At 29.9% G+C, this 15,525-nt stretch overlaps 1 protein-coding gene across 4 annotated transcripts in view; it reads left to right on the forward strand.

Annotated features, from left to right (window-relative positions):
* Positions 1-15,525, forward strand: part of LOC107453699 (hephaestin-like protein) — a 96,100-nt gene that overhangs the window by 70,496 nt on the left and 10,079 nt on the right. For all 4 annotated transcript variants that reach the window (XM_071177539.1, XM_043038978.2, XM_043038977.2 and 1 more), the window contains exons 5-12: positions 1,389-1,555; positions 2,419-2,525; positions 3,704-3,872; positions 5,469-5,713; positions 7,168-7,367; positions 11,157-11,307; positions 13,411-13,623; positions 15,268-15,487. In XM_071177539.1, coding sequence (XP_071033640.1) covers positions 1,389-1,555; positions 2,419-2,525; positions 3,704-3,872; positions 5,469-5,713; positions 7,168-7,367; positions 11,157-11,307; positions 13,411-13,623; positions 15,268-15,487 — 1,472 coding nt within the window. The remainder of the gene's footprint in view (positions 1-1,388; positions 1,556-2,418; positions 2,526-3,703; positions 3,873-5,468; positions 5,714-7,167; positions 7,368-11,156; positions 11,308-13,410; positions 13,624-15,267; positions 15,488-15,525) is intronic.

The following is a 15,525-nucleotide window of genomic DNA, read 5'->3' on the forward strand; positions in this document are numbered from 1 at the left end:
AAAAACAAGAGACGTGCTTTTTTTAAATAAATAAATAAAGAGACATTTTCACTTTTTTGTAGTATTCAGCATATTACTATATGTATGTTCTGTGCGAGAGAAAAATGGCTTTTATTTATTAGTTTTTAATCATTTCGTTTAAAACAAATGAACAAAACAGTTTCTAAGAAAATTCTTTACTAACTCAAAGACTGTACTTAAGTAAATCTTAAGGTTTTAAAATATTTCAGGTAAAAATACGAGCATCATCTTCATTTTAAATGCTTATCGGAAGGAATCATTTTTGTTTCTGGAAATTTTTAAAATAATTTCTGTTACTTTTTTTTCTCTTTCTTTTTTCAAGAAAAAAAAGCTACACTGTTGGCATAATTCTGCATAATATAAAGTTCCCAAATTGAAATTTCATTTAAAAATAGTGTGTTTAATTGTACGAATATTATGTAATAAGGTATAGTGAATCCCGAAAATACCGCTAATTTCAGAAATCAGTTTAAAAGACGGGAAGGGGTTAGAATGTACGTAATTGCTCAGGAAACAAACTTTTTTTCAAGTTTTAAAATTTAGTTACAAAATATTTCAATGGATGGTGCTCCTGATTGATAACATAAAGGAAAAGGTTTTCTACTTTATGTCAGTTAATACCACTAACCAAAAATATTTGCATGGGTGTGCATTAATTCTGTCTCCAGTCTACGGCTATAAATAGTAACTGGTTTTAAAAAATCGTTTTCCAGTCAGCAGTCCAATATTTTAACGAACTTATTAAGTACCCAGATAGCACTTTATGTAGCAGCAACTTTTATCACAATCCCACAACATGGTTTATAAATAATTAGCGGAAAAAAACATACAGTTAAATTTATCTGCGCTTGTTTACGCGCAATTGAGTTCGATATAAGCTTGCATAAACAGTCATCGTATATCGAGATTGAATTGAAAAACACTATACATAATCATTAAAAAAATGTCACATTTGAGAACTATAACATATATAGGGGGAAAAAAAGCTCACACGCAAGGTTGCAATTATATTTTTTGTAAAAATTTATGTATACCTTTTTCTTTTATCTTTAAAAAAATAAAATTGGTCTTGTAATATTTCTGCTTTGTTAAAATTAACCAGTCAACTTTATTTTAACCATCAAACCACAAATACAACGTTTGCCGTAAGATTTCTTGCTATCTGAATATATTTTCCAAGCTTAGTTTCCTTAACAGAAAGCAGCTAACTGTTTAGTTCTACTTTCTTTTGCTTACCCTTAATTTAGTTTTATTTATCTGTTTTTTGGGAATTTTAAGTTGGTGTTATGTTCAGAAGTGTGGAAAAGAGATAAAAAATATTCAACTCCGATTTCTTTTAATAATGTAAAATGACCGTGTACTTTCAGAGATCTAATATGATGTTTTCTGTAAATGGTATGAGCTTCGGCAATCTTAGAGGACTGGATATGTGTTTGGGAGACAAAGTAGGTTGGCACGTCGTCGGAATGGGTAATGAAGTTGATGTTCACAGTATCAGTTTCGAAGGCCAAGTCTTCACAATAAATGGAATGACGTAAGAACAGTACCTTGATACTATCTTAGGGCACGGGGCAGCACAATGATAAGCCAGACTTTTCTTCAAGGTGACATTTTGACATCAACCTGCTGTTTTGTATTTTTTCCTGATCGGGCATAAAGTTTCCCTTTAATGACAGCAAAATAAACGAAAACATATTTTGGCCTACACGGAAATTTTAACACCAATAACTCGCTCCGAAAACCTTTGAAAATGTGGCTTATCATTTTATTGCCCCAAGCTCTTATCAATTCCATTTTTAATTCATTTTTACTTAAGTTATAAAGTTATAAAGTCTTTCAATAAACAAATTTCAGATCATGAGATCAAAGACTGTTTTTTTTAATAAATTATATCATATAAATTATATCATATAATTATATTATACCTTATATTAAGCATGATTTCATTTAAACTTCAAAAGATCATAGCTTTCAGCAAAGAATCTAATTTTTTTTTTCAGATCTGATCAAAGAGAATTTTAACTTGTTTCACCATTTACTTGCATTCAGAAAGCTATTAACAATACTTTCAGATTCATTGGTTTTTCGACATTTTGCATCATCTATCTATATGTAAAATTTTAAATCTCTTTATTTTACAAATAAATGGACAAACATTGCTAAATGATCATTTTTTGGTAATTTTTCAACTGACTGTACGTCAGTTTAGGTTTAATAACAAATGTTTATTGAAAATATACGACTTGTACTTAAATGAGATACGCGTACATCCTTAGAAGTAACTTTTTCTTAAATTTTATTTAAAAATTTTTAACAATAAATTGACACCAATTATTTTATCACTATATCTATCTAATAATGTTTAAAGTGTGTTTATACTATTCCATTATATTTTAGAACTGAAATCATTAGCGTTTTCCCTGCTAAGTTTGTAACAAGTCTGATGATAGCTAGCAGAGAAGGTACCTTTCCATTTAGGTGTGAAGTCGGTTTGCATGGATTAGGTAAAAACCTTTTTTCTTAAAATTTCTATTTATCACTAAGTAAACTGATCAAATCTCCACTTTTAATACAATCTCCACAAAACTAAAGTTATTTTAGCTACTAATATCATTACTGTGAAAACTTTTTATAAAAATAAGAAGGAAAAAACTCAAGAATCTCTGTTACATTGCACACGTCTTTTTCCAAGCGTTATAACATGGTTACTCCTTAACAGAGATACAGAAAATGTCGCATTTTCTCTATGCGAACCTTGCTGTGTGCAAAATTATCTCTTTTTCTTTGTCTGTAAAGAGACTATTTCTCAAATACTTAAATATATTGCTATTTAATTCATACGTAAGTAAACGCCCATTTAGCATTAGGGATAGAGATTTCGCCTACTAATGATTCGGCAGCGGTTCGATCCCCTGTGTTAAAACTTTTGCTATTAACACTTTCAACATTAAAGCTTTTGCTAAAATATAAACTCCACTTACCCACCAGTGGTACACCGCAACATCACCTGGCACCCTTCTGGGAATCAATTGCTATCGAAGCTCCCAGACTGCTTTGGCCAGATTCTCAACTGTCACCTAAAATGTCTAACATTCAAATGTGGCACAAAAATTTATCCGACTTATAAAAAATGCTGTGTCTATCCAGCCTTACCGAAACATATACTTGAATGTGTCGGACTATCCAGGGTGGACTTAACTTCCGATCCCTTTCTTGTCATCGACTTTCTGGCTGTCAACAACCTTTTGGAGTTGATCTGACTAATATCAGATCGATGAGGATAAGCAACAACAACTAAACTTTTGCATGTGAATGATTAGCACTTTCTCTGATCGTGTCTCAGCATGTTGGATTCTACTGAAATGTAATGTCCCTGCCCGTTTCAGAACCGGAAAAGACTTTGTCTTAAAGTTGGGATGTAATTTACTGAGTTCAACTAACTTATCACTGAATCGCTTGTGAATATTTTATCATAATTTTGCAGAAATTTTTATTTTAATTGTCTATAATTTTCAATGAGACATCTGATAAATGAATTTCAATAGATTCTCAAGTAAAAAAAAAAGTTTGTTTTCTTATATTAAAATGCAATGTACCATTTAAGCAATTTGTATTTCTGTATTACTTTATTGTTCATACCTAACGTGGTCAAAGTAAAGACAAATAATGCATTTCTCTTTAGCTGGTATGGAATCAGTATTTTCTATCAGCCGTTGTCCACATTCCAGACCAGTTGTTACAAATCTGAATGGTGTAACAAGAAATTATTACATAGCTGCGGAGGAAGTTGAATGGAACTATGGGCCATCAGGAATAAACAAGTTTAATGGTGTACCATTAGTAGAAGATAGGTAGGTACTAAATTTTTTTGTTTTTGTTACTAAAAACATTAACTTTAAAAATAGTGGTTAATGTACTTCAGAATCACACTAATTTGTTTTGCCAACAGCAAAATTGCTTTGACAACGATTTTCTTCACGTCTCCACGTTCCTTTTTGAAAAATAATTAATTTTTTTCGTTTGTTCTGCTTTATTTAAAATCTGAAATATACAGTCCAGCTAAGTTTAAAATATTTTGCCAGTTCCATTTCAATTTTGGAGAACTGTGCAAAGAATGAAAGAAATTAACAATTACGTCCAAAGTTTTAGCTGCTTTTCTAATTAAATTTTTGGGACCATAACTTCTGGTGGGACTTAACAGCAAGGGAGGAACTGAGAAAGATATACTAAATAGATTAAACAAAGCCCGAAGCAGTTGTGCTATTCTCAATAAATTTTGGAAAAACAAAAGCAACAAAAATTAGAATTTTCAATACTAATATTAAATCAGTTCTACTATCTGGATCTGAGACATGACACTACAATAAAAATAACAAGAAAAAACTTCAAACACTTATTATCAACTTTAAAGAAGAACCTTGCTTTTTTAAGTGGTTCCGTAAAATTTGTAGTGCAGAAATCCTTAGAAAAGCAAAACGGAAACGATTGATCTGGAAATTTTAAAAAAAACTTACATGGAAACGGATTGGTTATGTTCCATGTAAACCTAAAAAATTTAAAGCAAAACAAGCTTTTAATTGGAACCCTCAGGGCAATAGAAGAAGAGGAAGGCAAACTACTATTGTGAACGAATTGAAAGCAATAGGAAAGACATGGAGAAAGGCAAAATATCTGCCCACAAATAGAGTGAAATGGAAAGTTATGATAGAAGGCCTATGCTCCTATTCAGAGTGTGTATATTTTCCGGAATTCTGCTATTCCACATTCTGTAAGAATGAAAAATTCAAATCTGAGTATGGTATGTATAATCTGAATAATAGCTATTCAAAGAAAGTACGTATTTGTGTCTGGCTTCATAATTTAAAATATCATCCGATTGTGTATTTAAGGTTACCCATTTGAACAATAAGGTTGATTCTTGTGTATGTAAAAACGTGATCTGAAGGCATTAATGTGATCCGTTTCTTTCTTTTTTTTCTCCTTTCTTTTCTTGAGCCCTTAAATATTTATTCTTACAATTTTTTATTTTACTTAGCATGATGGTAACTGTTCAAAATTATGCAGCAATTCGTTTCTTTAATCTGAGGATCTTAATTTTAAAAATTTCGCCCCTAGATTATAGACAACGACCTACTAAAATATTTTGGTCATCAATCGTTGAAACAAATTTATGCCAGTAAAACTATCTTAAGAATACGGGTATTTTCGTAAAAAAAGATTTAGTCGTTTAATTTAACGGTCAACTTTACTAATCTTGATGAAACTCGTTACAATTAAGGGCACTGAGCATTTTTTCTCAAAGGAAGAAGCTGGCCGCACGCATTAATAGTTAAGCTCTGTACCGTCTTGGTTTTTTTTGTCGCATTTTTGAATATGTATCATGTGAGAACGATGAATGGTATTCCTTACAAAATAATAAACATTTCTAATGTACATTTAATTTTTAGAGCTGCTTCCATTTTCTTTGTACGAAATGAAACAAGAATAGGAGGAACATACAGAAAGGTTGTTTATAGAGAATATAGTGATGCATCCTTCACGCTGAAAAAAGTTCGGGGTGAAGATGAAACTCACCTTGCAATGTTAGGACCTACCCTCAGGGGAGAAGTTGGTGATGTCATCCGAGTCACATTCCTCAACGCAGCCACTAAGCTGTATAATATGCATACCCATGGAGCTTTTTACGAACCAGGTACATTTTTACTTTGATTGTTAATGTTCGTTAAGTAAATAGAAATGCAGTAATATTTATTTTTTTTTTTGAAAAAATTGTTTAAATTATTTAAATTGTGCAAAACCTACAAACTGATGTACCTGATAATAGGAAAACTTACTTGACTTCAAAAATTATTTATGTGAACAAATGACAAACATTATGAGCGACTAAATATTGTCAACTTGAAAATTTTATGTTGCTGTTGTTAAAACACAAAAACTAGAACTGTAACACAACTCTACTTTAGTAAAAAAAAACAGCGTTATTAAACTTAACAACGTTTTATTATTTTAAACATAACGAAAGCAAAGCAACGAAGCATTATACCAAAGAAAACAAACTGAAACTAAAACATAAATACAAACTGAAACTAAACAAAAACAGTTAATATACAGTCATAGTTAACCTAGCTGATGCGTCAGAAACTACATCAGTGGCATAACTAGATCACCCATCGAAACTAGATCTCTGTTTAATTTAGGATCTAGTTCATCGCTTTCAACAGTTGTCGCTTAAAATCGTCAGTACATGAATCATGACAATTTTCCTATCTAACTCTTTTTCAACGATAAATAATTTTACAAGCATTATCCATAATCTATAATAATCGTTACCGATTATTCTCATTATTATTGTTAACGAATTCGTTGTTGATAATGATCGCTTAATATCGACGTCGATAGTTGCAATATATTCCATGTCATTTGAAAGACGTACGCAGCAGTATTCACCATATATAGCAGGATTATCTGTTCTAAATAATGGGCTAAATAACGTGGGATTATTCGTTTGATGAACTATCGCTATCTCCCGAAACTAGCATTGTCATCAGAAGCTCCAATAGAGATTTCAGTGTCCAGACAGTGAAAAACTGGTCGAAGTTTCGATTAAAAGACCACACTCTCCAGGACCCAAAAACCAGTTAATAAAAATGCATTAACCCCTTAACATAAAAGTGCCTATTTTTTTAATCACATATCACAAATACACGTATTTGATTAGTGCTGACATCTAGCTTAAAATAAACTAACTATCTACAATTACCTTAAAAATATCCTGGTACTGCCATCAGGTGTGCAAAATGAGAAATAAAATGTTTTCCGGGCAAAAGAAATGAATTAGTTTTATTCTTATTGGCGCGTTACTACTGAACACTCCAACCCGTCAATTTCACGGGAGCGAGAAACAGAGGGCGAAACCTCACTCCGTCATTTTCAAGGGAGCGAGAAGGAAGGGGTTAATAAAATAAAGAAAAACAATTTTTAAAAAATGCTTGAAAACTATTAGATTTTATGGATGCGTAAAATAGAATAATTTTTGCATTTATAAAATGTAATTTAAATACATATTAAGTAATCTTTCATGCGAAGTTTACTTTTCCAAAGTGTGAGAATTATTCAACATCCATAATTATACATTCTCTTTTCTAGAAACGCTGCCTGTCGAACCTGGCACCACTAAAATTTACACATGGACAGTAGCAGAGCAATACGGACCAACCCATACAGATCCAGAATGTTTAACGTGGCGATACTATTCAAGTGTGGATGTTGAACGTGATATGTGGGATGGTTTAAGTGGTAAACTTTTAACATGCAGGAAAGGAACACTTGATAGGAGTGGAAAACAGGTAATCATCCATTTACACTTTTATTATTTACCTTAATTATAAAAAAATACCATCTTAAATCTGAATGATATATATTTCTTAAATGAAATTGCCGCCGACAGGCCTGTGTATTGGGCAGGGAACTGTCCTTGCATCAGAAAGGTCCTGGGTTCGAATCCCGGGCAAGGCATGGATGCTTCTTTCTCTCTGTGTGTACCTTTCTCCTTCGTATGTGAATGTGTGTGAATGTGACCCTCCCTATAAACGGATTGTGGTTGTGTGAATGGCGTGGCAGAAGTCGAATTCCTGGCCATAGATGGCGCCACTGAGAAACAGGAACAATCGCGCCACCACTGCCTAAACAGGCATACGACCAAAAAAAAAAATGAAATTACCAAAAATATATTATATCAAAAGTGGGAATATTTGTAGAATATTCTTAAAAATTTAGAGAAAATCACTAATAATTATTTAAAAAAATATATAATTTTAATGAAATACTAAAAATATTTAATTTGATTTTTGAAGATAAAAGGAACATAAAACCTGTTCTAACAGGAACATAAAACGTGTTGTTTAAGCAAAGGAAAAAATATTCTGGTAAAATTACCGTGGTGTATGGTACAGACATTTCTGGTTAAAAAGAAAATATATAATCCAGGTAATAAAACCAAAATATATGGTATTTAAACTATTTGTTCGTAGTTTCTTTACCTAAAAGGTAACGGTTTACCGAAAAATTTAGTTTTCAAAATTATAATTCTTATTACCATACACTTAGTAACAAAAACTAAACTTAAAACTGAACCGAATAAATGGTTTAAATTCAGGCTATAAGGTATCATGATTAAATTATCAAATTTATAAAACAATATTTAATTAATGATTTTACCAAAATCATATCCAAAGCTTTTCGGTAAAAATTGCTGCGTTTTTAATGCCCTCATAGAGCCAGAAACACAGTAAATTTTACCATATTATGGTAGTTTTGACCATACTTTCTTTCTCAGGGCTCTTAGAGAGAGAAAAATTGTTAAACACTCTCAATTAATTATTTTTCCTCCATGACTTAAATCTACACCTAATAAATTAAATTAAATTAATAATAAAAAGTAGTGATAATAATCAGTAATAAACAAGTAGCAGCTAAATAAATAATAAAAAAATATGTTATTTTAATAAAACACTAAAAACATTTAAACTGGTTTTTGAGGATAAAAAGAATATTGAACATATAGTGTTTACTTATTAAAAATGCGAAAATTATTAAAACTCTCAATTAATAATTTTTTTTCGGCGTGACTGAAATTTACACATGAACAATAGCAGAGCAATATGAGCCAACTCCAGCCAGTACCAGTTTACATCAGTTACAGTTACATCATTTACATCATTTACATCCAGCCAGTTTACATTGTTGTGTTGCACTTTTAAGTGTTAATTTCGATCGTGACGCGTGGGATGGTTTAAGCAATAAACTTTTAACGTGTTGAAGAGGAACTGTCACTAAATATGATAAACCGGTAAATATTTATATCTTTATAACAAAAAGTATTAATTTACTGAAAAAAATCTTCAAACATAAAGAAACTAATCGTTTTAGAGTTCATAATTTTGGTCTTTATTGTTCAATAAATACTCAATAGGTCAACTTTACTTTTAAAGTTTTCCTTGTTGTTTTCATGCGCTTGTTTACAAATATGCTAATTAGTGCAACCCTTTTTTCCCCCTGAATCACGAGCAACGATGTCAAGGCAGTTATGAGAAAGAAACGACCGAATTCGAGGCGTATTTGAATAACGCATAATTGTTTAATGTTGATTTTAAGGCAAAAATAAATAAAAGGTATTTCATCGGGAAAACCATCACAATTAAATAAAAAGCTTTTTTAAAATGATTTCGCAGCAGGTATAATTTAATCATAAAATAAAAAAACTGATAAATTGAAAGCTTCGAGTCAACAGAAAAAAAATATGACGTACATTGCAAAATTACTTAAAAAAACTTTCTTAGCTTGACTAATTGATTTAAATTTGGGTAAATTATGCTCAAGGGAGCATAAAATGCTTTAAATTACTAAAAAGAAATATTGAATATTTTAGTTTATTTTTGACTTTTTATTTCATAATTGAAATTTCACATGTGGTCTGGAATGATTCAAATAATTTCAATACTTTTCTTATAAGTATTTAACCTACATATTTTTTAGAATAACATTAAAAAGCGAGTTTTGCTAACAAATAATCATGCATCTTTTCACCATGAATAGCAAAATGTATGCTAAATAGTAAAATTTAAATCATGATGTAACGCCTAACAATTAGGAAGAAGTTGAATACGTATGAAAATATATCAACATATAAGGTCGACGTGAATAATTTAATTACGAGGAAAGACCCCCCCCCCAAACAAAAAAAACTGGAATTTTTATCAAAAATTTATTTATTAACTATTATACAAAATTCCTTTAGTCATCTTCAAAGTACTCTCCAATAAATGCGATGCATTTGTCAAGTTTTTATTTTTTTCCCTATGGTTTGAACTATCTCTGGTACTCTTCAACATTCAGTGTTCTTTGTGAAGCTGTTTTTCCATCTTAATCAAAACTTCAGCCGTTCAAATTTTTCTCCATTCTCGAAAACAGGAAAGTCGCACCGGGCTAGGTCTGGCGAATATGTAGTATGAGGAATGACTGGCTTTCCCTGGGAGGGCAAATAGTGGGTCACTTGTAAAGCCGTGTGGGTGGAGGCGTCTCATTTACAAATCCTCTGTCAAAATTCGATGACGCGAGTTCCAACTCACGCCTGTGTCTCCTCTGAAATTTGGAACGTTCGTGGAAAGAATATCTATGTTGATTATTTGGTGAATTTTTTTTCCAACTTTTTCATCGCTTCGAGACATTGAAAGACACCCAAAAGGAGCGTAGTTTTCAACATGTTTAAAGCACCCAATCCATTCGAAAATTTGCGTGCGTCTTATAAACATCGTTGAAGCATTTGGTAAGCTTTCGTTGCTGATTTTTCAAACGGAAAGCAAAATTTCAGACACACATTTTTAAAAAAAATTGCCATAAGAATTTCGCAATAGAGACCAAAATAACAATAATAGAAATAGAACACTATGCTTAAACGTTTACTTACAAATTGACGCCACCTGCACATTGTGTCGTGAAGGTTTCAAATAACCCCATCCAAGCAGGACAACTCTGTAACGCAATGGTAGGTATAGTAACGTATTTAGCAATTTTTCCGTTCATATGGTAACGGTTTTCTGAAATTCTGGTTTTCGAAATTATTGTTCTTATTACCACACAAGTAAAAAATAAAAAAATTGAAAATTGAAACTAAACGAATAAATTATTTTTATTCTGTCATCAAACGTAATTGTACCAATTTTTATCACATCTTATAAAACAGTATTTCATAGTTAATTTTTCCAAAATCATTAACAAAGTGCTTCAGCAAAAATTACCAAGCTGTTTGGTAATTTTTATAAAGAACCAGAAACACGGTAAGTTTTAGCATATTCTGGAAATTTTGATCATACTTTTTTGTCAGTGTAGAATGTGCACATATTCTAAGCTGCATATTTTCCAAGTCCCAAAAAATGAAATAAAATGGAAAGTTTATTTATTATATACAGTTGTAGATCACAAAAATGCTCCGAGATAAGTGTGCTATAAAAAATTATAGCTCAACCGTAATCATCACAGTAGTACATGAATTTAATAGCTAAGATCTTTTCTTTCCTGTTTATTATGATTTAGTTATTTGTAACCTATTTCTATACATGTTTATTTTCTTTAAATAGAAATATGTGGATAAAGAATTTGCTCTGTTGTTTTCTGTCATGGATGAAAGTTTATCACATTATTTGCCAGAAAATGTAATGCAATATGCATATAGACCAGACCTTGTCAATACATCAGATCCTATGTTTATCGAATCAAACCAAATGCACTGTAAGTAGTTACAAATAATGACAAATTTTGTTACATTATCATATTATTTCCTAATAAATATTGTATTAAAATGTATTGTATAATATTTTATACCCTGCAATTAAATTAAAGATCAACCAATAATAATGATGCCCAAAATGCGACGAAAGTTTTTATAAAATAATTTATGATTGCGAGCTTCAATTTATACATTTTTCTCATTGAGATGCCTTTATAGGCATAACATGTTTCCTAGTTTTTTCAAACTTCTTCAATTTCATAAGTTTAATTTTTTTAATCATTCTCAATCCTGCTATATTTATCAATTTCTATAAAGAGTTAATATAAATACTTTTATTCTTTTTTTAACAATCAATGTACGGCTAAATTTTTTAATTGAATATGAATTTAAAATTCTTTAATTCAGAGTCATGACTAAATCGAATAACAAAATCTATTTTTAACTCTATTTTTCTTTAAGCTACTTTATTTCCCTAATATATATGGTGATATGAATTTTTAAAAAATTAGAAATTTCTTTTTAATATATGATTTCAGCATTCGAATTTAGCCTTTTGATGCCTTTTGAAGAGATATTAAGTTTAAAAAAATAAAAATGACAAGGAAAAATCATTTTGTCCAATTCAAATTGGTTTTTACGACAAAAAATTTCTTTATAAAACATATTTTATTTAAGGAATCAAATGCTATGCACACTTTAAAATTTGAGAATGATTTCTCCCAAAATTTACAATTGTTTTCTAATTTTATATTTCAATCAACTTTTAACTATGTTTTTATTCTTGATGTTTTGTCCAAAAAAAACATTTCGTGTATTATATAATATTCAAGTATTTAGTTATATAATCGAGGAAATTTCTTTCCTCGCCTCGGAAAGCAGGAACTGAGCTATAAGCTGACAGAAGGAAGACGTTGAATGGAACAATTAATAAATTATAGCCATATTTTAGTTCTAATGATACCTTGAATCGATAGGTATTTGCAATAAATCTGCGAGAGAAAAGCTTAATCTAAAAACACTAAATTGTTAGCCTCTTGAAAATGGATAAATAGTTTAAAAAACTGCTAAATTAAATTACATAATTTTATATCTAACATGATTAATGCACATAACGAAACTTTCACAACAATACTTTAAGAAGATAAGCATATTTTGTGAATGTTAAGTAAATGAAATTCGTCTTGCTAACAAACAGCGTGATAAATATTGTAGTATTCAGCTTATGGTCGATATATTTAATAGTATTTAGTTTTATTATCGGTAATATTCTGAATTGATTATAAAACTAAATGTTGTGCTTGAAAGAAAAAGAAAATCAGCTCAAATTACCGTACTGCATGGTAATAACATTTAAAAAATAGAAACATAATTTTAGTTAATAAAACCAAAAAATACAGTATTTAAACCATTCATTTGGTAATTTTCCGTTCATTTGATAACGGTTTGGCAGAAATTTTGGTTTTCGAAATTATAGTTCGTATTACCACACCTATAGTAAAAAATATAAAATTGAAAAGTAAACTGAACTGAATAAATGCTTTCTATTTCATGATCCGAAGCATTATGATACAATTACAAGATTTTACCTCATTTAGTGCCTAACAGCATGGTAATAAAATCATATTTTATTGCTAATTTTACCAAAATCTTGATTAAAGGATTTTGATAAAAGTTTTCGAGCTTCTTGTTGGACATATAGGGTCAGAAACACGTCAATTTTAACCATATTCTTTTAGTTTTGACATGCTTGTTTTTTATGTGTATTACTGAGTATTAAGTGTGGTATTAAATAGTACATGATTTTTATTATTAGTTTATTTAGAATAGTACATGATTTTTATTATTTATTAGTTTATTTAGAAAAAGTTAAAAATTAATATTTAAAGAAAATATTTAAACGCATTTATTTTGAATTAAATTAAAACATTTTAAAAAAATTAGATTTACTTAAAGGTTAAAAATTCATGTTTAAAAAAGTTTTTTTTACAAAAATATTAAATTTTCTTAGTCTTCTATTTATTTAAAAAAATCGGATGTAAAAGACTTTCGTTTCGAGGCGTGAATAATTTTACATGGTATTAATTGAAATATTACTTTCCCAGCTATCAACGGCAGAGTTTGGGGAAATCTTGAAGGTCTTAGAATGTGCGTTGGAGACAAAGTAAGCTGGCATCTTGCTACATATGGAAAAGCTATAGATATACACACACCATACTTCCACGGCAACACTTTCCAAATAAGTGGTAAATTCAGAGATGCTATCAGTGTAGCACCAAGCACACATTACACAGTTGTTATGCATGCTGATAATCCTGGTAAGTGACAAATAAAATATCTTTAGCACATATTTTTATTGCTACTGTTTTACATAAAAATAACATCGTTCATGTATATGATGTCTTCTGTTATTGTTGTTTTGAATGCCCCTTGCCAACCAGTGAATCTAAAGACAGAGGGTGAGTTTCTTGTTTGTGCACTTCTTGTCTTTTATCTATGGTCAAGAATACGCCTTCAGCCACACACACGTCACAGCCCATTTCTAGGGCGAACCCATACATACATCCATTTATTCATCCACAGATCATGATTTTGAACTATAGAACGATCAATCTCCATTTTAGTACCACCAGGGTATTGATTTGTAATAGGAACATTGAGTACTTTGTGATCCGATAGATTTAACGTGCACTAGTCATGGCCAACGCTCGATCAACCAGGCTATCCTGGATGTTTCTTGAACAGATTAAATGCTTAAAAATTATTTTTGGTAATTTTATTATCATGAAGAGAATTATATTAAAAGTTACAATTAGCATTTAATATTACAGGGCTGCCGGGTATTCAAATTACATTTTTTTGAGGATATTTGTTTTTATAAATCGGTTGATTTTATAAACTGGAATAATATCTCCACCTAATGAAAAATGTTTAAAATTTGAACTTTATGTAAAAGTTAATTTGGTTGCTACATTTAAATTTTATTCTCTATGAATTTACCTTTGACATTTTAACTAATTGTGAGCTACAATTTTTAATTTACAGAAGGGTGTCAAAATATTAACGTGTTTATTTAATCTGCGAAATTTGTAATTGAAGATTCAACACGATTTCAAACTTTAGAGTAATTATATTAATTTTAAATATTTTCTTATGTAAAATTAATTTTAAAATATCCAGCACTTTTTTATTGAAGTTAGATTTATCTTATTATAATCATTGACATTGAATGAGGATAGGCATTCCAAATCTTTTTTTAACCCATATCCTTCGATTTCCTTAATCCGCATTTCACGTTTTTGTTCGTAGATAGCGGACAACAATAATTTTAACTAATGTGATAATGATTTTATTAAAAGTTGGTTTTAACATATTTTGATTTTGTAATGATTCTGGTCTTGAAAATTTGATTTTAAATATCTGCTTTCTTTACAATCCAGTGATTTTATTCATGTATAAAAATATCTAAGAATTTATAATATAGATAAGAATTTATTAGTTATATAGTAATCTTATTCCTTTCTATTTTCCTAGCCGCGATTATTTAAAAAAATAATACCAAAATTTTCCATGCGTAAGAAAACAATTAATATAAAAATTTATATTGTTTACAAGTAATATTTTGAGCACCTATCGACATCATATATATTTTATAATTCTAATAATATCACTTATCTGTTAATAATAATACTTTACATTAATTCCATCAATGTTAATTCGCACTTAATACTCCCTTGAGTGCCTAATCAGAAGTGATATGCCTAATAATATTATCACTTCTGATTTCTATTTAAAACTGAAGTATATTTTTACTGTTTTATACATAAAATTGAAGTAAATGTAATGTTGTTAATGTCACGTTTCTAAAATGCCCGACTTTGTATGAACAAATTATGAAATTTTTTCGAGCTCAACTGTACTATTACTATTATTATGACTAATTATACTATTTATTTTTTCAGGTACATGGGCTTTAGACTGCCGAATAAACAATCATTTTGCTGGAGGTATGAGAGCTATTTACCATGTAGAAGATTGTGGTCACGGATTATATCCACCAAGGCAGATCTTTTATGATCATAAGAAAGTTAGAGAATATTTCATTGCAGCAATAGAAATCGAATGGGACTATGCACCCAACCCTAGGCACATAATTGATGGTTCTAATCTATTAGAAAACGAGTAAGTAATTAAAGCGTCTATTCATTAATCACAATCTG

This window comes from Parasteatoda tepidariorum, chromosome 2 (genome assembly GCF_043381705.1).
Source record: "Parasteatoda tepidariorum isolate YZ-2023 chromosome 2, CAS_Ptep_4.0, whole genome shotgun sequence".
Lineage (NCBI taxonomy): Eukaryota > Metazoa > Arthropoda > Arachnida > Araneae > Theridiidae > Parasteatoda > Parasteatoda tepidariorum.